Raw genomic sequence first — 21,928 nt, 5'->3', positions numbered from 1 at the left:
CCAGAAGCCCTAGGGATCAGTGCCGCTTCCACCATCTCAGGACAAGAGAGGGAGGAGGCAGATTGTATTCAGGTGTGCTGTTCCAGGTGCTGCCAATTAGCCGGCCTCAGTACAGGGCAGGGCGGTATTTAAGCAGCTGCCTGCAGGAGCTCAGTCTCTTGCACCAAGAGTCCTCCCAGCCCCTTTTTGCCTTTTGTCTCGAATTTGAATGCTGTTCCTGCTGCTGCATTTTCCTGCTTTTGTTCCAGTGCTCTTTCTAGGCTTCCTGCCTTGCAGCCTGCTACACCCTGCTGCCTACAGCCCTAGCCTTTTGGGCTCCCTGCCTCACAGCCCTGCTCCGCTGGGCTTCCTGCCTTGCAGCCTGCTACACCCTGCTGCATACAGCCCTAGCCTTTTGGGCTCCCTGCCTCACAGCCCTGCTCCTCTGGGCTTCCTGCCTTGCAGCCTGCTACACCCTGCTGCCTACAGCCCTAGCCTTTTGGGCTCCCTGCCTCACAGCCCTGCTCCTCTGGGCTTCCTGCCTTGCAGCCTGCTACACCCTGCTGCCTACAGCCCTAGCCTTTTGGGCTCCCTGCCTCGCTGCTCTGCTCCTCTGAGCTCGCTCCTTGCTGCTCTGCTCCGCTGGGCTCCCTGCTACTCTCTTCTGCTTTCAGCCCTGACCCTCGGGTCTCTCTGCCTCTACGCCCTGTTCCTTTGGGTTCGCTCCTTGCTGCCCTACTCCTCTGGGCTCTCTGTCTGCCGCCTCCCACAGCTCTCAGTCCTGCTCCTCTGGACTCTCTGCCTAGCAGCCTACTACAGTCCTCTGCAATCCACTACAGTTGTTCTGTACCTTGTACCATTTGGTACTGCAGCCCTGCTTCCTTGTTTGCAGCCCCCCTCTTTCCTGGCTGCTGCTCCCTTGCTCTCTTCCTTGTTTGCAACCCCTTGTTCTTGATCCCTGTCCTTCTCTTCATTGACTACTCTGTCCTCCCCTTTAGTTTACCCATTTCTATTGTACTGTTTCTTCCTTCATTCCCTTCTCCTAGATTTCTCTTAGACTTCCTTGTCCCTGGTTATTTCTGTTCTTGTCTCTTGTGTCTTATGTGGACCCTTTGTACAGAGCTTGACTGTTGGTTTCCGGCAGGCAACCTCTGCCCCTTCCCTTGTCGCGTTTTCTGTTTAACAGACACCCACAGCTGTTGTTCCCAGCCATGAGCAGACAGAGTGTGCCTCTGTAGTAGTAATCCGTGCAGAAGGCTGGAGTTTCCAAAGGTCTGTGGAACATTCTTTTTCCATATCTGCATACACCCCAAGAGGGAATCGAGTTTGTTTGTATCTTTGTATTTCCTGTCCCTTTCTGTTCACAACTACAGTTGCCTACTTTTCTTTCTTGATGAGTTTCCTGCTGTGTGTTTACTTATCTGTCACCTTACATCAACACAGCCACCCAAACCCTACCTGGGGGCCCTGTGCCACTCTTGACAGAGTGCCATCCTTGACACCGAGGAACATATTTTCGAACGACAGCCATTCCCTGTGCCTCTATTGCCCGCACTCGGACCTGACACACGTGGAGGATGACTGTGCGTTTTGTCAGGACATGGTGCCCCGCACGGTGAGCGATTGGCGCAGGCGTCTCAACGAGTGGCTGCAGGCCAAGGCCCCTGCTCTGAGTCAGTCCCGGCCGCATGCCTCCCCTACACAGAAGAAAGTTGAGCTGTCTTCTAAGACCTTTGAGGGCGCTCCTCCCACGGGGGCCCAACGTAAGGCTAAGCACTGCGAGTCCACTGTCACCGGGAGCGCCGTTGCGACGGGATCCTCGGTGGGCAGGGCGAGTACAGCGTCTCCAACGGCTTTGAACACAAGCCAACGCTCAGGTTCTTCAAAGAAGAGGAAGTCGTACCTTCTGGGCAAGCTCTTGGAGAAGACCCAGTCAGGCCCTTCGGAGAAGGACAAGGGGGAACGGAGCTCAGACCCTCCCCCTAAGGTGTAAGGCTGCAAGGTCGACCAAGGGTGTGAAGGCCCAGGTACATCTGACGAAGGCCCAACCTTCCATCGAAGGAGTGGTGGTATCCCTCGCTAAAACCGCCTTGGTGAATCCGAAGGGCACGGCCCCAAAGGAAAGAGTATCCCTGCCTGCCAGGAGGGAGTCCTCTTTTCAGCCCATCGAAAAGACATCGGAGAAGATGATGCCTATTATTTCACCAAAACCGTCTCCCTTGGTCAAAGAGAAAGGGGGGGGCACCTTAGCCCTCCAGGGCACGGATATCTCGGAGGAGGAGCTTACCAACCTCCAGACCACCCAGGAGGACGATGCGCCGAGAGCAGGCCCTACAGAAAGGATCCCGACGAGGGCGACGAAAGGTGACGATGAGGAGACTGACGAGGAGCATCAGGGCGTTGAGGGATTGGAGGACCAGTCTAAGCCGCAAACACTCTCTCCTCCGTCACCACAGCCACCTCAACAACCACCTGGAGATTTCTCGTTGGACATTATCGCTGCTCTGCATACCCTATGCTCGGAGATCCAGACAAGGATGCCTCTTGTACCGGCGACCCCTCCCGCAGTGCCGGTACCATCAGGGGAACCACCACCCAAGAAGGAGAGTTCACCCTCCGCCCCCTTGCCACACTGTGAAGCATTGGAGATCCTACAGGAAGGCGAGGTGGCATCGAACCACATCATTACAGTGGCCACGGACATCGCTGACACAGGGTTCCGCCAAATAGGCAACAGTGTTTGCCTTAGTCGGCGGGGCTGGCTGTGGGCCACTCATTTTCGCCAGGATGTTCAGTCTAAAGTGTTGGACATGCCCTTTGATGGGGACAATTTGTTTGGGAGACCGTGGACCAGTCTCTTCAGGCCATCAAGGCGGACACTGAGATGGCAACGACGGCCGTCCTTTCGGACCTCCGGCAGAAAATCCCATGGTTCTTCCAAAGGATTTGGTGGAGGTGCTTCGTCCTACCGTCCACCCTCCCGCTCGCCTGCCCAGGAGACCTACAGGGGCCATGCCAAATCTGGAGGTGGATGTCGTCGTCGCCAAGGCCCGCAAGGCAGCGCTTTGACGTCAAAATAGGATTGAACCAGCTGTGGCGTTGAACCCCACCGGTGGACCCCGGTGGGAAGCTGACTGGCGTACTTAGTCAGCGTGTAGAAGACCTTCTCCACCGACCGTTGGGTGCTCGATGCTCTCGCTCACGGACACACCCTGCCCGGCAGGAAAACCACGTCCCTCCGCTTCTGCTGGAGGTGCGGGCCATGCTAAAAAAGAGTGTGATAGAGCTTGTCCCAAAGAGGGTCCGGGGCTCTGGAGTGTACTCTTGTTGCTTCCTCGTCAAAAAGACGACAAGCGGTTCGTTCAAGGGAAACATTACTAGTTCAAGGCCCTTCCCTTCGGATTGAAGTCAGCACCAAGAGTTTTCACCAAGTGCCTGGCGAGGACTGTCCAACTCCTGACAGATCTGGGGTTCTCAGTGAACTATGCAAAGTCCTGCTTGATTCCATCGCAGGACGCGCTGTTTCTGGGATCCCAGCTCAACGCGGTATTGTGCCTGCGGTCTCTGTATGTGGAGAGGATAACGGCTATCTTGGGCAAGGTACAGCGGCTGTTGACCCTGAAGATCGCATGGGTGAGGTCCATCAAGTCCCTGCTCTGCATGATGTCATCATGCATATACCTCATTTGGCTGTGCAGGCTATGGATGCGTCCACTGCAGGAGTTCCTCGACGCCCATTGGATACAAGTGTCGGGAAGCTTCGAGGACAAGATCACACTCGAAGAGTTTTCGTCGAGCGATACGGTGGTAAGGAGTGCGCGCACATCTGTCCGCAGGTGTGGATTTCCAGACTCCACCTCATCAGGAGACGATTGCGACGGACACCTCCCTGGAAGGATGGGGAGCGCACACAGGAAGTCTTCATCCAAGAGGCATGTGGCTACCTGAGAAGACGTTGCACATCAACGTGTTGGAGCTGAGGGCAGTGTTTTGGGCCCTTAAATCCTTCCTTCCATACCTGAAGGGCAAGGTGGTACGGGTCTTTACGGACAAAACCACCGCAATGTTCAAAGTCAGGAAGCAGGAGGGCACCAGATCCCCGGCGCTCTCCAGATAGGCGCAGGACCTATGGCACTGGGCCGTAGCCCAGGGGATGTTCATCATCCTGTTTCATCTGGCAGGAGTGAAGAACACTGTCGCTGACTCTCTCAGCAGGGAGCTGCGCTCTTGCCACAAGTGGGAACTTCGGCAGGACCAAGTGGATCACCTGTTCCGCAGATGGGGCAATCCCCAGATTGATCTGTTTGCGAAGGCAATGAACACCAAGTGCAGGAGGTCCGCCAGCAGGTTTCCCCAGCCGGGGAGTATTTGGGACGCATTCTCTTTCTCCTGGGACGGCCTGTTTCTGTATGCGTTCCAGCCATTGCCGTTGCTTCTTCGACTAGTCAATCAACTCAGACGGTCCCGGAGCTGGATGATACTCGTCGCACCAGCGTGGTCGAGATAGATATGGTACCCGGACCTTCTGGAGATGTCAGCATCCCCTCCAGTCAAGCATCCGGCAGTCGCAGATCTTCTCGCCAGGGAACGAGGTGTGATTCTGCACCATGACCCAGGATCGCTGAACCCGCAGACCTGGCTCCTGCGGCACTAGAGTTTGGGGGCTACGATCTCTCAGCAGATTGTGAGGAGGTGATTGCCAAGGCCAGAGCTTCATCTACTCTCAAATGCTATGGGCACAAGTGGAAGAGGTTCACCGTTTGGTGACGTACTCAGAAGATCAACCCTCTGAGTCACTGCTCCGCAGGTGCTTCCGTATTTGTTGTCATTGGCCCAGGCTGGACTGGCCCATGCTTACATCAAAGTTCATCTGGCGGCTAGCTCAGATCTCCTGGACGATCATCCCTATGGTCGCATCGATTGGTCAAGGAGTTTGTCAAAGGACTATTTTGCTTGTTCCCCCCGGTGAAGTCTCCTACCCTGGCATGGGAGTTCAATGTGGTGCTTACTAGGCTCATGGGTCCTCCGTTCGAGCCTATGCTTTCAGCGCCACTGACATTTTTGTCATCGAAAACAGCTTTTCTTGTGGCCATCATCTCTGCACGACGAGTGGGAGAGATCCAGGCTCTCTTGTAAACCACCTTATTTTACATTCCACGAGACAAGGGTAGTGCTACTTCATGCCCAAGGTGCAGTCGGACTTTCATCTAAACGAGCCCTTGGTGTTACCTGTATTCTTCCCGACGCCTTTGTCGCTGGCTGAGAAGACTTTGCACTCGCTGGATGTGGCTATAGCACTGAAGTTCTATGTGGACCGCACAAAGAGTTTCCGGAAGACGTTACAACTTTTTGTGAACTTTGGCCCTGTGAACCATGGGAAGGCCCTCTCCAAAGGTTCCATTTCCAGGTGGCTCTCGGGCTGCATCACCCATTGTCAATGGTTGGCAAACCAAGTTGCCTGGCCGTCCGAGAGCCCATTCGACCAGAGTGATCGCTGCAACTACGGCATTCATGTCTGTTGTGCCCCTGCTTGATATCTGCAGGGCTGCTACATGGAGGTCCACGCACACCTTCACAAAGTTCTACTGCGTCGGCAGGGATTCCAGGGAGGAGTCCAGAGTCGGGCAAGCAGTGCTGCGGAACTTGCTTGCTTGAAGGTGAGCCTGGTGAGAGATGCTTAATGTTGAGATGCTTAATGTTGAGCCTCGCCACCTCATGTTGTGCATGTGTGTACTGCTATGTATTCTTTATTCATGAGCATGTGAATCCATGTCAGACCCCATGCTGGAGAAGGAACAAGTTACTTACCTGTAACTGTTCTCCAGCATGGGTCTGGCATGGATCACATGCGAACCCTCCCGCCTACCCCTCTGCGGCTCTTCTCTTGGTCCTACTTCCACTTTATGTGCTACCAAATCTGACAATGGCTGCCAGAGGAGGGGCTTAGGTAGAGGGCAGTCATTGGCTGGGGGCAGTATGACCCAGAGACCAGTGATTGGTTGTTAGGAGAAAGACAGTTCAGAAGTGAAACTGATTTTTTTCTTTACTGAGGATTCCCAACCTGACGACGGGAAATATTCATGAGCATGTGAATCCATGCCAGACACATGCTGGAGAACAACAGTTACAGGTAAGTAACTTGTTCCATAGCGCACCAGTATTTATTTAATCACTGTCCGGTTAGTTATAAGATCGGAAGATGTGCATTCAAGATTATTTAAAATGGTCTGGATAGGAAGAGTGCTCAGCCTTGGGGGAGGGGAGGAGGGATTTGGGGGGTTTTACAGACCTGAAGTCTTGAGCCCAAATCATCTATGTATAAATTAAACAAAGCTGGGGCCAGAATACAGCCCTGGCGTAACCATTGTGATGTCAGAATCGGCTCAGATAGACTTCCGTCGCCATCAAGACGGACGCGCACTTAGGTGTGATTGTGAATTTCCTTCAATAAACAAATTAAGTGAACCAGCCCAATGTTGGAGTATAGCCCAAAGTTTATCACGATTCACCCTGTCAAATGCCTGAGTAAGGTTTACTACAAAAACTAAGTCAATGGGATATTTCAGAAGACAAGCTTGTTACTGAATTAAAGATGAGAGTAAGTATCTTAACGCCTTGCTTTTGCATCTTATTTTTGTGCTCCGGAGTTTAGAAAATGTGCCCTTTAAAGTCACAAGGAGTCAAAAGTAGGTTCAGGTAGCTATTGGTGTCAATCCTGACAAAGCTATCCTAGGGTACAGACAGGAGCCAAATAGCTCCCAGAAAGTTTGAACCACCTGTAGTGGTAAAGTAAAATGTAAAACATAAGTGAAATTTCCTTGCCTTTCAACTACGTATTTGAAAAATTGGAAATGCCTAATGCAAGTAATGATTGTGATATTTACAATGGATTCCTATAGAATGTGCATGCTTTTAGCCGATTTTGAAAGTAGGCCGTCAGCATGAAAATCACATGTGTGCCCCAATTAGGGCAGACTTGTCAGGCAGAGTGGGAAAAGGAAACAGACATGTTAAGTCATCTCTGTTCCCCAACTCTGCCTACCAAATAAATGAAATGTCGGAGATTGGAAAAAGTAGCAATAAAAGCATATGGTCGCTTTTGCCACGACTTTTTCTGATCCACCATTCTTTGAAAAATGACAACGGATGCGTTTTCTGATCTGACCGCCTATAAAGTATATAATATTCATTTATCAAAAATGTGAGGGACCTTTCACTGAGATTGAACAAGGCCAAATCAACGTGGTTAATGGGATGGTGCCCATTCAGGAGGGCCTATAGTCACGTTTGATCACACCATGCATTACCAGAGAAGAAATAAATATGTGCATATATTGAAGTCTTATCCCTTACATATGGACAACACTGAAATGCTAGGCGATTCACCTCTGGACAAGAGTATCCCCAGCAACTGTAAATGGGTGTTTCCGCCTTGTTGGGTGGTGTTAGCGAGGATTGACTGAGGTGCTGTCTCCAAGTAGACACAGACAACAAGGGGTTGATGTCTGGATTGTGTGATGCGGTCTGTGTTCCTGACCCTGTCCCCCACAGTACTTCTTCTCTCCCAGTCAGGAACATGGAATGAGTGAATTCAGACACTTAGGTGATGTACAGAATAATATTTATTTTAGTTGGACCACTTTAATTGTTTCCTGGGGGGGCAGGAGTCCAGACCTTCCAACACCCACTTAAATGTTCCTCAGGCCCTGATAGACCATGGCCGAACCACATCTCTGCAATCCGTCACCCACAGGGATGAACTCCATTTACTGCAATGTGCCAACTCTTCCGATTCCCCTAGGGCAGAAGGCAAGACACCCCAGGAATTGTACACCAGGAGAGCCACTGTCCTATAACCCCCACATTCACTTATCGTATCTTCCGCTCAAAACCACATTTTAGAAACCACCTCCCTAACCATTCAGCAGCAGGGCTTACACTCAATACCTCTTGTAGATAACTCCAGAGCACCTGAGTAACTGTGAAAAGGGCAAGGAATTAGTGCTAGCACCCCACAGCCCTGCAGCATTAACACATCTTGCAATGAAATAGCAAAACAGATCAAGGATGGATGACAACTAGCGGGATGCTCACCATGGTCTGATTTGAAAATGGCCACCAGTACTTTTAAAAGACTTTCTTCCACAGTCTAGGACTATAAAACCACATAGCTGATCAGATTTCTGGCCCGAACACAAGCACAGCCAATCAAGGAGACTCTCTCTGGCTCAGGCACTATAAAAGGGCTTTGTCCAGGCATTCTGGGAGAAGGGGAGCTGGAGAGAAGGCAAATGCAGGATAAGAAAGACAGCAAAGAGTAGGTGAGTTGGAAAGTAGCTGTGCCAGAGCCAGCTGAGGAGTCCAAGGCAGCTGAGAGGTTTGAGAATAGTTCAACACCTGACCAAGGACTAATTCGAATGGACGCACATACTGATGCACAGACCTCACAGTACTGTGCTTCTTTTAAAATATGCCAGTCCAAATTCTGGCTACCCACACTCCATTCAGTGCTCTGCTGCTCTCAAGCTAGGTCTGCGCTTTAAACAATAAAGAAAAAATAGTAGGCAGGGCACACATCCTGTGTGGAGGGCACCATAACCATTAAAGTGGAGTGTGGCACTATAACCCTGGATCATGAGCCTGGCCTGCCCCTTTTGGTGTGGATTACATATAGCAAGCTAGGTGCTGTTTCCCTGTGAGTGTAACCTGATGCAAAATGTGTCTGGATACTATATCTTGTCTGCCCTCACATGAAAGGCACATCAGACATACTCTCAGCCAACAGTAATCACAACATTATTACTCCTTGAACAATCCTTCAAATCTCAACGTTTTAAAAAGTAGTGAGCAATATGCTTGCACATGAACATCTTACCTGGAGCACTAGTTACATCAATCCGTGTCATTCAAAGGTTTCAATGGCTATGCTCTTGATTTACTTTTAATATATAGTAAGATTGATCCTATTGTTTATGATGCACAGCCTTTTAATCGCCTCTACTGGGCGATGTCCTGGCTCAATGTAAATTTATGGTCATGTCGCTTCCTCACATCCACTACTTCTTTGGCTGCCCTGAATTAACGCTTGTATAAAGAAAAGTGTTCTGTCTGGATGTTTACACAAATTCTCAAAACACGATTCAATTGTTGTGGCTTGTTCATTCAGCCTTGTTTATTGTAAATTACAACACAAGTGCACTTCGTTTGTCATGTCCCTCAGTAATTGTGTGCCTCTACATGTGCTTCCCCACCTTAAGTTGGTGGATCCTCATGAAGTCTTTGTGCTCTTGCTTGTTTTAAATCTTTCAATAGAAATAGTTACTGAACTTCATTGTCCTCAATGTTCTGTGAATATCCAAAATATGTCAGTATTGTCTTGCAATGTTTTTTGATTCAAAAGTCTATATGATGGTCTTTAGCCAGAAAAACATTGTTGTGAACATTGAGGACAACAAAGTTTAGAAACTATTTCTATTGAAAGATTTAAAACCAGCAAGAGCACAAAGACCTTTTGAGGATTCACCAACTTAAGGTGGTGAAACACATTTAGAGGCACACAATTACTGAGGCACTTGACAAAAGAAGTGCACTTGTGTTGTAATTTACAATAAACAAGGCTGATTGAGCAAGCCACAATAATTGCATAGTGTCTGGCGCATCTGTTTAAACAGCCGCACAGAAGAATTTTCTTTATACATAGAGTAAGATTGCTTTGAAACAATTTCTTGATGTAGAAGTGCCTTACAAATGCCCAATAAAATACATAAATTGCCCACTCCAGTCTTTCCAAGTTGTGCCGCTCCATGCTGCACATTTTTCCAAGAGAATACAGTACAGACTAATCGAAAGGGTTTTCTTACATTAAAGGAAAATGCTTTGATATTTCTCTCTGCAAGATAATCCTATCATGTGGCTCTGAATCAGTCAAATGTTTTAGTCGCAGCCTTTAGTGGGTTTGACACCTTGAACAATCTGACTGTTGGATGACTCTCATTGTCCTTTCCCTATTCCGACATTCTTTCAATGCTTTGTGTACAATGTACGCCAATAAATGATCACTCTTCTGTTTCCTTAATTTTTAGGTATGAAGACGACTGTGAGTGAAGCAGAGCACCCTTTGCTGTGTGAAGGCACTCGAAGAGAAAAGGGTGATCTGGCCCTTGCATTGATGATTACTTACAAGGATGACCAGTCTAAGCTGAAAAAGGTATTTGTTGATTATCCTGTACACTGATCTTCAATTTGCGTGCCCCGATTAGCCATTTTGCCTGATGCCATGTGAAAGGGTCAAGTCTTCTAGGTACTTGAGTGTGCACTGCACTGAGGCCACTGGGAGGAGGGTGAGATTGAGCTGCACAGGTGCCAATTCTGTCAAATGCCATTTTATGTACATATGGCTTGTGAATCTGTTAACTCGCATGCTTTGCGTAGTGTTAAGGCATCATGAAGCAAGACTCAGACAACAGATTCAATTTCTGAACCAAAGGAATTTTATGTCTCAATGGATTAAACCCTATTTTGCCCTACGCTAAGGTGGGATTTCCATACCTAAAGAAACTAAGGATCATCTGTTAGTTAAACTTAAAAGTCTGTCTGTGTCCAAAACTTATACTCACCCTCATACATAGAAACATTCAATGTGTAGGGATGGCAGTACCTAAAGAAACAGTGTTCAAAATGAAGTTCTAAGCTTATTCCAGGTTGTGGTTGGGTCAGCTTCCCCTTCCCCAAGTTAAGATAGTTCCACAAAGGAAACAGAACTCTGGGTTCCCTTCCCCAAGTGAAATACAATTCCAAAATATCTTGGGGTTTTCTTCCCCAAATTCACAACAGTTCCCGAATAGCTCAGGATTCCCTTCCCCAAGATTCACACCTTTCCAAGTGGTTTCAGCCTTTTGTTTTTTAGCAATATTGTCAATTTCCACTGGTACTCCTTTCAACTTGCACCAAACAAAAATACTCTTTTCCACTTCAACAATTATATCACACAGCCTTTGTCTACAGACTTTTCTTGGCTCTTCCTAGGTTGGGGCTACTCGGTCTAGGGGCAGTTGTCCGACCACATGGTCCGCCCATTACAGGTCACGCAAACGATAACCCTTAGCACTTTCTGATACTCTTTAGGCTTTCTTGATTAACACTGGTTTTCCACCAAACACCAGTGTTAGCACTCAACATCTGTTGTGGTTTCTTTTCCTCTTTCTGGCAATTTGGGGCTTCATCACTATTTGTATATTGGCAGTCTTTTTGCTTCGCCACAACTTGCATTCAACTTGATTGATGATGTATGTTCTGTTCCACCACCTTTGCATTAAGTTTGCCCTTTTCAAGTTCAACAAATTGCCTTTCACACGTGGCTCTCATTCAGTTCATAATTGTTCATAACATCTTTCACTTTGTTCCTTATTGCTTGCAATACATTTCTACTCCGTGTAACAAAGCACCTGCTTGTTTTCCAGCTGTGCCACACTTTTACATGCTTTTCATATCTTTCCTGTAGTTCGGTATTCAATATTGGCCGTGGAATTTTCCTTAATACTTGGCATGTTTTTCATGCTTCATTCTTATTTCAAAAGTCACTTGGTAATTCATTCACAGTTCTTTCTCTCTTCCCTTGGGTTCCAAACCCTTTTGCAATGCGCCTTTCACCTGTGTGGCAACACAAAATATCTCACATGCATCCCACAGCACTCCGGTATGAGTATTCTCTCTCTTTCGTACTCACCGGGGCTGCTCTGCTTTGTCGGGCGACTTGTACTGCTCTTCATTCGCTCCCGGATAGGCGTCGGGAGTTGTAGCAAGCAGCGCTTGCTACTCAAGAACCTTCTCTTGCTGTTCCCCAGCTCCAGTTGGAAGCATGTATATACCGGCAAGTGTTGGGGTTTTGGTCCTCTCATGGCCCAATCGGGTCGCAGCACCTCCTTCCTCCCCTGGGAGCACACAGCGTCCTCTCTGCCTGTCCTGCTTCAGCCTGCTTCTCGCAGCACGCCTGCCATATTCTCTCCAAGCGGTTTCTCCCTGAATTGGTGCTTGGGCCTGCCTTTAAGCACATGTAGCCTCCTAATAGGTTGCATTTGCGTGTAGTTGGCCTGGCCCTCCTTACAACAATTAACAGGACATGTCTGACCCTTTCCAGGATCTTCCTTGTTTCGGTACTATAGTGGTGAAACTGACTAGGAGTGTATTACTCAGTCGCCTCTTCCTCGTTCCAGTCTTAAGTGAACCTGAATGGGATACAGTTGGACTATATGTCGGTGGGGAAGAGTGATCACAACTTATTTTAGTAGGGGTCAGGAAAGCTGTATTTTGAAAAGTTTTGGAATCCATCAAATGAGTGGAACGTGGGTCCAATTTACCTATATGAGGAGGTGTTCTCATTGTCCTTTTCCCTGTCTCTCTGTATGGATGATTCATCTCAGGGTTACCTTGTAAGGGAACAAGGGAGGAGGCTTGACAGTATCCTATAAACATTTAGGGGACTGATGGTTCGTTGTGGAATGGAAACAGGGTATCCTCTCCCCAATTCCCCAAGGACCCCTCTCCCCCTCCCCCACCCCCCCCCACCCCGCCCAGGTGATCCTCACTCGCATCTCTACCCCCAGGATCCAAAAGCGATGGCCTTTCCCTGGCCACCTGAGAATAGCATCCAAGGGGAGTAGGTGTGAGGATAGATTCAGGTTTCTCACAGTAGACAGCCTTCTAGTGTTTGGTGGGGAGTGTTACAAGTTGTTTTTGCCAAAGTAAAGGTGTGTAAACATGGGTGGTGTTGCCATACTATTCCTACCCTACATAGGTACCCATGCTATTGCACGCGTTGTCGTCCACAGATAGTTTTTCTGCCATTGTGTGGTCGTGGGAGTGTCCACTAAGCTTGATTACCAAAAGAAAACAATCCGTCTCAGGGCTTTCAACGCCTACTCATACACTAATGCCTGCACTATCGAGACGCACCATTGGGGACTGCGAACCGAGCAAAGGACCATTCTCATCCCAGTAGCGACCAGTGTTCAGTAGGGACAGAGGGGGATATATCTTTAGAATTTGAGAAGAACACTCTTCTCTCCCTCCATTGCCTTCGCGGGATAAAATACACTGATAGAGAATACTTCTTTGAAGTACTGCCCCGAGTGTAAGACAATGTTTGCAGTTCAGGGCACCCATCAGGTATGTAATAGATGCCTTCCTCATTTCTACAATGAGACACTTCATGCTTGCAGAGAAGAGCGATTGGCAGCCTATGCAATGGAAAACAAACTTCTGACAAACCATTGCCATTAGGCACAGATAAGTTAGTCATCGGAAGCCAGAAGAAGTGTAGGATCCCGATCCAGAGGAGGCCTTCCCAGATGGCACCACTAAGCCATCCTCTCAGACAGCCCCCTACTCCACAGGGCCGCGCAAACACACCCAGAATATTTCCCATGGTGACCGAGTGACTGTTCTCCAAAAGATTCAAAACTCACAGCCAAAACATGCCGAGCACTTTAAGACTTCGACTCCAGGGGCGTCGACGACCGTTCATGGCACCAGGAAAGTGTCCCATGAACATGGTGCCATATGGTGCCATATCGGCAGGCAAAGATGTTGCTGATAAAAGAAAATGACTTTTAACATGGCACCGACACAACCCATGCTGTGGGAAAGTTCCATTATTAAAACAAACACCATACATGTTGAAATTAACTCACTCTCACACTAAGGACACAGAACAGACTAGCACAATGCTTTGAAGAACCAGTATCATACAGACCGCTCCACGACGAAGGCAGTTTTGGTGCCACCACATACAATGCCAACTTGAGGAAGAATCCGGTCAGGAAATAGAAAGAAAAGAAGAAACTTTACATAAGACCTTTCGTCAGTACTCCTATCACTAGACATTATCTGCAGGATACTCTGGAAAAATGTTCTATATTCTTATATGACGGGGAAGAACATCGCTCCCCTAAGAGGAAGAGGGCTTTGTCTTGGAGCATGAGCATTAGCCAAAAACAGCAAAAAGATTTTTATCATCCAAATGATTTACTAGAGGAGGAAGAAGGTGCTTGAACATCAGGAAGAGGAAGACCCAATTGAGCATCTAATTCACCAACTGCTAATCGGGGGTAGTACATTTCACTTCTAAAGAAGGTTGCCTTATTTGACATTGCAACAAAGGTGGAAGAGGTGGAAACCTATTTCATGCAGGATATCTCAGAACGTCAGCCTGTTGCTCACTGCATCCTCATTTTAAAGTTACTTAAAAACAGTTTATGGGAGACCGCTAGGCGGCGCGGGACAAGATGACTGCTTGAGAACGCAGCTCCTGCTCCCTCCAGCATACCAGAGATGATATTGAGCATCTAGACCAGCAGAAACTCTTTGAGAGAGGCTAGCCGCCCGTAGTGAAACGACTGGGGAACCTGTGGTGGTGATTCCAGCCAGCTTTGCTATTAGCTCCACTTTAATGTCAGTCGGCTAAGATCGTCACGTGCCACTTGTAATCATTGATCCCATAACTGATGTGCCGCTGCCCAATAATCGACTTTGTGTATATCTATCTACTGTACCCCCACCTATGACTGATCTGGTCCTTATATGCATGTTGCTAAGGATACTGTACTGCAATATATTGTAAAGGTGTGACGTTTATTTGCTGACATGTTACTTGCTACCGCTATCTAGCTCTGTAACCTCCTGTAGTTAACATTCTCCGTGCTCTCTATTCACTCTTGCACACCCATAGCGCTATCTAATACGATATATTATTGCTAGATGTGCCACCATGCGCTACACTGTCAATGACTATTCCCACTATTGTGATTTGTATTACTTCCCTGCCTAGGTTGTAACGTTACCATCACTGTCTGCGCTCCCATTTATTCACTTAGGGAGGTTTTTAAATCACTAATATGCCGACCTTCACACCTGTATGTGCGTACCCGACTGGTGCCCCTATTCCTGAATATTGTGCCCTTGCTTCTGAATAGTTTCTCACTGGCCATTATTACACTGCCTTATCCGCCGCCGCCCCTGCTTGCACCAATTTTCTTAAATCTAGTAACTCGCGCCTGTCAGTGTACACCGCATCCATAATGTCTAATGTACGGTTTCTCTGCCACTCGTGTGTTTATAGCCAACTCCTGCACAGAATCATCCTGTGGTAGCCCACCATACGCCTCCTGCTCACACCACCATGTACTGGTGCCTCATTACTCTCCTTCAGTAACTGCACATTTGCACTAGACGCTGGACCTTTCAGACCCATCCACCTACTGGCCACCACACATCGGCTCTTACTACTGAAGTAGTCAATACCCACATTTTGCAGATAAACACTATGGTCTGTACTAACCCATATTTGAATGATCCTGCACTTTGGCTACATCACTTCGCTACCAGACCGAAACCAAATCAACCTTGTCCTACCACGAGCAGAAACCTCAGCTTGAGCTCCAGAGCCACCCCTTTAAAATGGTGTTCATAACCTAAGGCACATAACAGCATACCTTCACCTCACAATAATATCATAAGCAATTCCGCTCAAATCACACCACGTTCCTATAACCCGAGCACCACACTCCGAAATCTAAAACTAGGAGCTAGACTGTGTACTAAAACTAAAACTCTTCGACCACATTCACTTAAGAGAAATAAATATGCGCACCAGCATAACAATCCAGCTAACTTGGCTAATGTACCAGACATTAGTCCGGCCCCTAACATTCTGCCTGATACTCGCCCATCCTCACAGAAAACCTTCTCAAAAGACTCTTATCATATCAAGCAGCCTTGGTGAACGCCAGATCCCTCCCAGCCCATTGGACATTGCTGATTTCATAACCTCCGAAAAGCTCGACCTTCTTGCTGTTACGGAAACATGGTTAAATGCAGCATCAGGCCCCTCTTTGGCCTTAGCCATCCCAAATGACTATGCTATTATTAGGTGTGATAGAAATACCAACCAGGTGAAAGGAGGCGGTCTCGCCTTCATCTTCAAAAACACTATTAACATCAGAGTTATTCACAACTTGCAAATCCCCTCTGCTGAACCTCTATCCATTAAATTACCTTTATCACCTAACTATACAGCAACAGTGCATCTTATCTACCGACCACGAGGACCCATTTCCACGTTCCCCGAAGACATTGTGTCCCTTTTATCGATCAATGCCAAACCCAACTCGCAAAGTATTCTACTTGATGACTTTAATTTAGGGTTCAATGACCCCTTGAATCCAATGCCCTGGTCTTGGCCAATACTCTATCAGATCTTGGTTATACATTCACAAGCCCACACATAACAAAGGAAGAACTCTTGACTGGCTCACTAACCTCAATTGCACAATTGATTTTATATCCAACGTACCTTGCATTTGGTCAGATCACCCTAAAATAACCTTCTCTATCAAAGCCACCACACACTGTCCCATTACAAACCTTGCCCCAGCCACCATCACCAGGAATAAGAAAGACATTACTACCGATAAACTCCTCCCCCTAATACTTCCCCTTCTCAATAATGCATCTTCTTCTGACCCTACAGTCCTAGTGGACACATACAACCAGTCAATACTGAAAGCACTAAATACCATTGCCCCTTTAAAATTGCGTAAACCTAAACCTCAACGTCACCTGAATTCCTGGTTCACCCCGCACTCAAGAGAGTTGCGCAAAACGAAGAGAACTGCAGAAGCACACTGGAAAAAGTTTCCTTCAGCAACTAATAAAAGTTTGCTGACCTTAAAGTTTGCTGACCTTAGCATCGTCTAACTACAAAGAGGCCATCATCCTTGCTAAAAAAAGACACAACAAACGTATTATACAAGCTGAATCATATACAAAAGAACTGTTTAAGATTCTAAAAGAATTGGAATCTCCCATCGCCCCCATTGACAAATGTATTACGAATGCCCTATAGTGTGCTAACATCCAGAAGGCTCTCCTGGATAAAATAGCTCTGCTACAATCTAAAATCAACGCTAAAAAATGCATGCTACTTTCTGATCCGGACTACAAACAACATTCTAACAAGACCACTACCCCTGAGTTTGAGTGTAAACCATTTAGCTTCTCACCTTTGTCAATTTGGGAAGTGGAAAACCTCATTAGGAAACTTAAGCCATCTAATTGCCAAGGTGATTCATGCCCCGCTCCTATTATCAAAGCAGCCGCACATGACCTTGCGCCTTCCATCACTAACTTTATCAACGCCTCCTTTAAAACTGGATTAGTGCCTGCCAACCTAAAAGATGTTTGGGTCATCCCTCTAATCAAAAAGCCCACACTTGACCCAGCCAACCCGTCCAACTATAGGCCCATCACAACGGTGCCCTTTTTACTAAAAATATTGGATCAAGCTGCTTACCTGCAAATTCAGGCTTACCTCGAATCCAACAACTTGCTGGGACTCGGGCAATCCGGTTTCCGACCAAAACACGGCACGGGAAACTGCCTTGATCGACCTCACAACACAAATCCAAGTCTTAAAAGACAAGGGCAAACTGGCCCTCCTACTACTGCTTGACCTCTCAGTAGCTTTTGATTTGGTCAATCACGAAACGCCTTGCCACCATTTGAAAACAGCAGCACACTTCTCTGACTCAGCCACTACTTGGATCAGTTCCTCCATTCACTACTTGGATCAGTTCCTTCCTTGTTAACAGAACTATGAGGGTTTTCTCTCCTACCAACTCCACTGAACCTTCCCCTGTCCCTTGTGGGGTCCCGCAAGGCTCGTGCGTTTCCCCTACGCTTTACAATATCTTTACAAAGCCTCTCTTCGACATCCTTGACTATCTGGGTGTTAAGTATACTAATTATGCCGATGACACCCAGATACTCATTCCCATCACTGGAGATTACACAACTGATAACAAAACCCATAATTAAATCTACGCAGTGATACAAGCATGGATGGCGCACCACGAACTTTGTCTAAACGACGACAAAACTGAGCTGCTGATCCTTGGTACTCATGCTAAACTGAACAAACTTAATACTGCCTTCAAATCTTTCACTATAGATGGCAACACCATCACTGTCTCTAATAATACTAAAAACTTGGTATCTACCTTATCCTTCACCAGACAAACTAACGCGGTGGTAGCAGCATCTGCATACACTTGTAAATTAATCACCGCTTGCAGACCTTTCATCACTACACCCAGTTGCATCACGCTTGCCAGGACCTTGGTTCTGTCCAAAATTGATTAGTTTACCGCCCTTTATTTAGGGACTAGCCAAAAAAACATCAACAGGCTACAAGTAATTCAAAATAACGCCATCAGGGCAGCCCTTAACATACCGAAGAAGTCTCATATTTCTGACACCAGACGCAACTTGCGTTGGCTACCGGTTGAGCACATAATTTCACTCAAAACACTTGCCCTAATACATAAAGTCAGGGCTAACCTCCCTCTGGCATACCTTACCAACCAACTTTCTTAGCATACGTCCTCAAGACCACCTAGAGCTACCCAAGCTCATACAATGTCCATTCCGAGATTCGAACTTCAAAACTCTGGGGGCTCTAGCTTCCCAGTCCAGGCGTCCAAGTTATGGAACACGCTCCCTGCCTCCCTCAGATCAGAACCTTCCTTCCATGTATTCAAGTGCAATACTAAACGCTGGCTTCAGGACTTGGACTCAGCGATAGCCTAGCTTCTTGATAGTGACTTCAGAAGGCCTGCTCTCCCCAAATGAGCATCTGCCCCACTATCTTCCCGGATTGTATTTTCCTACTAAATACTGTGTATTGAATTAGTATACTGTGTACCACTGTCAATCTACTTTGGTTTCTATTACCTAACTTAACTTACTTTGATATTGAATGCTGTAACCTGTTGTAAAATGTTCTATATAAGTTGTGTAACTTGGATATGCATGCGCCCAGTTGCCCCAGGGCCAGGAGCGCATTAGAAATAAAATAAATACAAATACAAGCCATTGAAAAGAAGAGCGGCAACACGGAGGGGCCTCCTTCCGACAGTGTCTGCAGGTTCAAGGCTGCACAAGTTTGGGGACGTGGCCCGGTCTACCATGGCAGAGGCGTGTATTACAGCTGCTGCATGGAGAAGAGGACTGCAGTGCAGCGACGACACCCTGAGACGCAGAGCGCTGGGGCACAGAAGAGGTCTCTGCCCTGAGTTGGAGGCCCGGCAGCATGTCCAACCGCAGAGTTGCAGGCGGACCACAGGCGAGCGATGGGAGAGCCTCCCGCCCCGGGACGCGTTTGGAGCAGGGAGTGCCCTATACAGAGTAAGCCTGCACAAGAAGAGAGGAGCCGGTGGAGGGGCCATAACGCATGGGCAAGGCCCTGCGGTGGTCTCGCGCAGTGGAGGAAGAGAGGCCGCAAAGGCAGTGACCGTGACAGTTTATTGTCTATGCCAGGCAGAGCGGAGGAGGCCCGCAGCAGCAGAGACGGCACCGGGATTGCAGCCAGTGACGGTGCGAGGAGCGGGTGAGTGGCAGAGACAGCCCCAGTGTGCACCCGGCCCGGGGCGGGAAACCAAAGGCAACACACCTGGGAGACGGGGCTCCAGCCCGTGAAATGTCGCAACAGCACAGGGGACCCCATCCAGCCACAGCAGAGAGGCCAGCCCTTCAGCTGGCAGAAGAGCGTAGGGTAACGCCCCGGCGATATTGTGGACACGGCACACATAAAAGGGGGAAACCATCTTGAGAGTGGGGACGTGTATACACAGAAGAAAGCAAGCATCTGCACGGTAAGAAGGTATGTGCCCAGGCCCCAGCCCTTCTCACGCACAGTTAGGGACTACACCCAGCAATAACAGTGCCTGGGCATAGAGCCCGGACACAGAAGAGGCGAATTGCGGCTGCGCCACTGCGAAGTGCTGATGCGACCTGGGGGGCACACTCTGACTTCCGTTCCTACACCCATAGGTGGTGGTTGCTGACATTGGCAAATGGGGCAAATAAGGACAGTTGCACATCACCAGGTTCAGCATTACTTCCGGTAGGTACCCATAGCCCCCGAGACACTAATGAGTCAGTGGGGGGCAACAGAGGGGTCACAATAGGGGACCCCTTGTGACAGTTTAGCAGAAAGGGACACACGAGCAAAGAAACCCAGGACAACGAGGAGAAAGCAGAGAAACCACAGAGGAAAGAAGGGAGAGAGGCCAAAAGTGCACACAGAGGGGTAAAGGATGGAGCATCAAAGTTGGTGCCCAGAGGAACGAGACCAGCACACAAGGATCGCCCACACACCACGATGGCTACAGGAATTGACCTCTCCCAATTCTCCACCAAGGAGTATATAGGATATATTCTGGCAGATATCAAGGCCCTGAGAGGGGATTTCAGGCATCGCTAGCTGATTTGATGGGCAGAGTAAATGCAGTTGAAGGCAAGGTAGAAGCGCTGGAACATAATCAGCTTAATGCCAACATGGTGGAGATGCGCCCTGATGCCAGAATGACAGAGCTAGACCTTAGGGAAGAGGAAATTAGGCTAAAAATCGATGACCTCGAAAATATGGAGAGGAGAAACAATGTAAGAATACTCAGCCAGAAGGAGTCGGACAGGAAGACGCCAAGACAAGTAGAAGAAAAGGTACAAGCACTAATTCACCAGCTCTTCGCAACTGAAGGGGGAAGGACAGTGCAGCTGGAAAGGGCGCACAGGGGGGGGAAAACCCTATGGGAATGGCCCCCGCTCCATTGTGGTGAGATTCTTGAGTTACAGAGAAGTTACAAGAGGTCTTAAACATAGCTAAGCAACAACAAGAAATTGAATTTGAAGACTCTAAAGTTCTTGTATACCAAGACCTCTCCAATTTTACACTTGCAATGAGAAGAGGCTGCAAGCCACTCACGACCTGACTGCGAGGGAGGGAGATTCGCTACAGATGGTGCTGCCTGTTTTCACTGGAATTCGAAGCCCAAGGAATTGAATGCAGGCTGACATCAATCGAGGAGGCGGAGCAAGCCCCGAGACACCTCACATTGGATACGGAACACCAGATGAGAGGCCTGCAGGGTGTGCGGGACCTGACCTTGGGTGAGACACGCCCTCAACTTGCCCCAGGTCCACAGAGACGGAGAGCCCAGACAGGAAGTAAATTCATGAGGCTTAATGGCCCTTCGCCTAGAAAGGATCTGACACTTCAAGAGAAGAAAGGGGATTGAGATGTAAGCGAAGAGGAAGGGAACAGCTACGCATTATGCAATGAGGCTCGGCGGATGCTCAGGTAAACATAGAATAACTGCTGGAGGGAGACTGTTCTAACCTCTACAAAGTGGCCCCCGGTGAGAGAGGGGGAGTCTCACATTTCAATGTTCATACCTCCACATTGGAGGGTCTTACTTGTTGGGAAGTTACATGGTTGAATATTAAGTTTAATGGGGTAACCGGCACTAACCCGGGCTAACCTACAAAATCCTGGCCGAATCTCTCTATGGGGTACAAACATAAACCTTGAGGAGCCACCAATCCCAAGTCATGAAATGGCAATAGTAGATGACAGAATCAGCAATTGGGGGAGGGTGTAGCTAAGAAGGGCCTGAAGGTGGGCACCCTAAATGTGAAAGGGCTGAACTCGCCGACCAAAAGGTCACTGGTAATAAGGGAGTTTCGGAAGGCCTCCCATGACATCTTATTCATGGCGGAAACCAGACTTGTACAGGGAGAAGAGCGGGAATTGCGAGGGGGTGGAGTAGGGCAAGTGAATTGGGCTTCCGGACCCCTGAAAAAGGGAGGGGTAGGAATAATGCTCCACAAACAATGTCAGATCCAAGACACTAACGCTGCTAATTTACTGGAGGGCAGACCGTTAATAGTAGAGGGAACATTGGAAGGTGCAAAAGTGCTGTTGGCGGCAATATACGCCCCTAACCAAGGACAACGGTTCATAAAGGAAGTGCTAGACAAAATACATGAGGCAGGCAGACCTATAAATTATCGGTGGAGACTTTAGTGCCTGTGCAAATGAAACATGGCACAGAAA

General features: G+C 48.1%; 1 protein-coding gene across 2 annotated transcripts in view; it reads left to right on the top strand.

Moving 5' to 3' along the window:
* The window catches only part of ZSWIM8 (zinc finger SWIM-type containing 8), a 3,132,642-nt gene that overhangs the window by 1,643,536 nt on the left and 1,467,178 nt on the right, over positions 1–21,928 (top strand). For both annotated transcript variants that reach the window (XM_069610680.1, XM_069610679.1), the window contains one exon: positions 10,062–10,186. In XM_069610680.1, coding sequence (XP_069466781.1) covers positions 10,062–10,186 — 125 coding nt within the window. The remainder of the gene's footprint in view (positions 1–10,061; positions 10,187–21,928) is intronic.

This window comes from Ambystoma mexicanum, chromosome 8 (genome assembly GCF_040938575.1).
Source record: "Ambystoma mexicanum isolate Mex_15411 chromosome 8, UKY_AmexF1_1, whole genome shotgun sequence".
Classification (NCBI taxonomy): Eukaryota; Metazoa; Chordata; class Amphibia; order Caudata; family Ambystomatidae; genus Ambystoma; species Ambystoma mexicanum.
The sequence above is the reverse complement of the archived record's forward strand: the minus strand, read 5'-3'. Positions and strand labels throughout refer to the sequence as shown.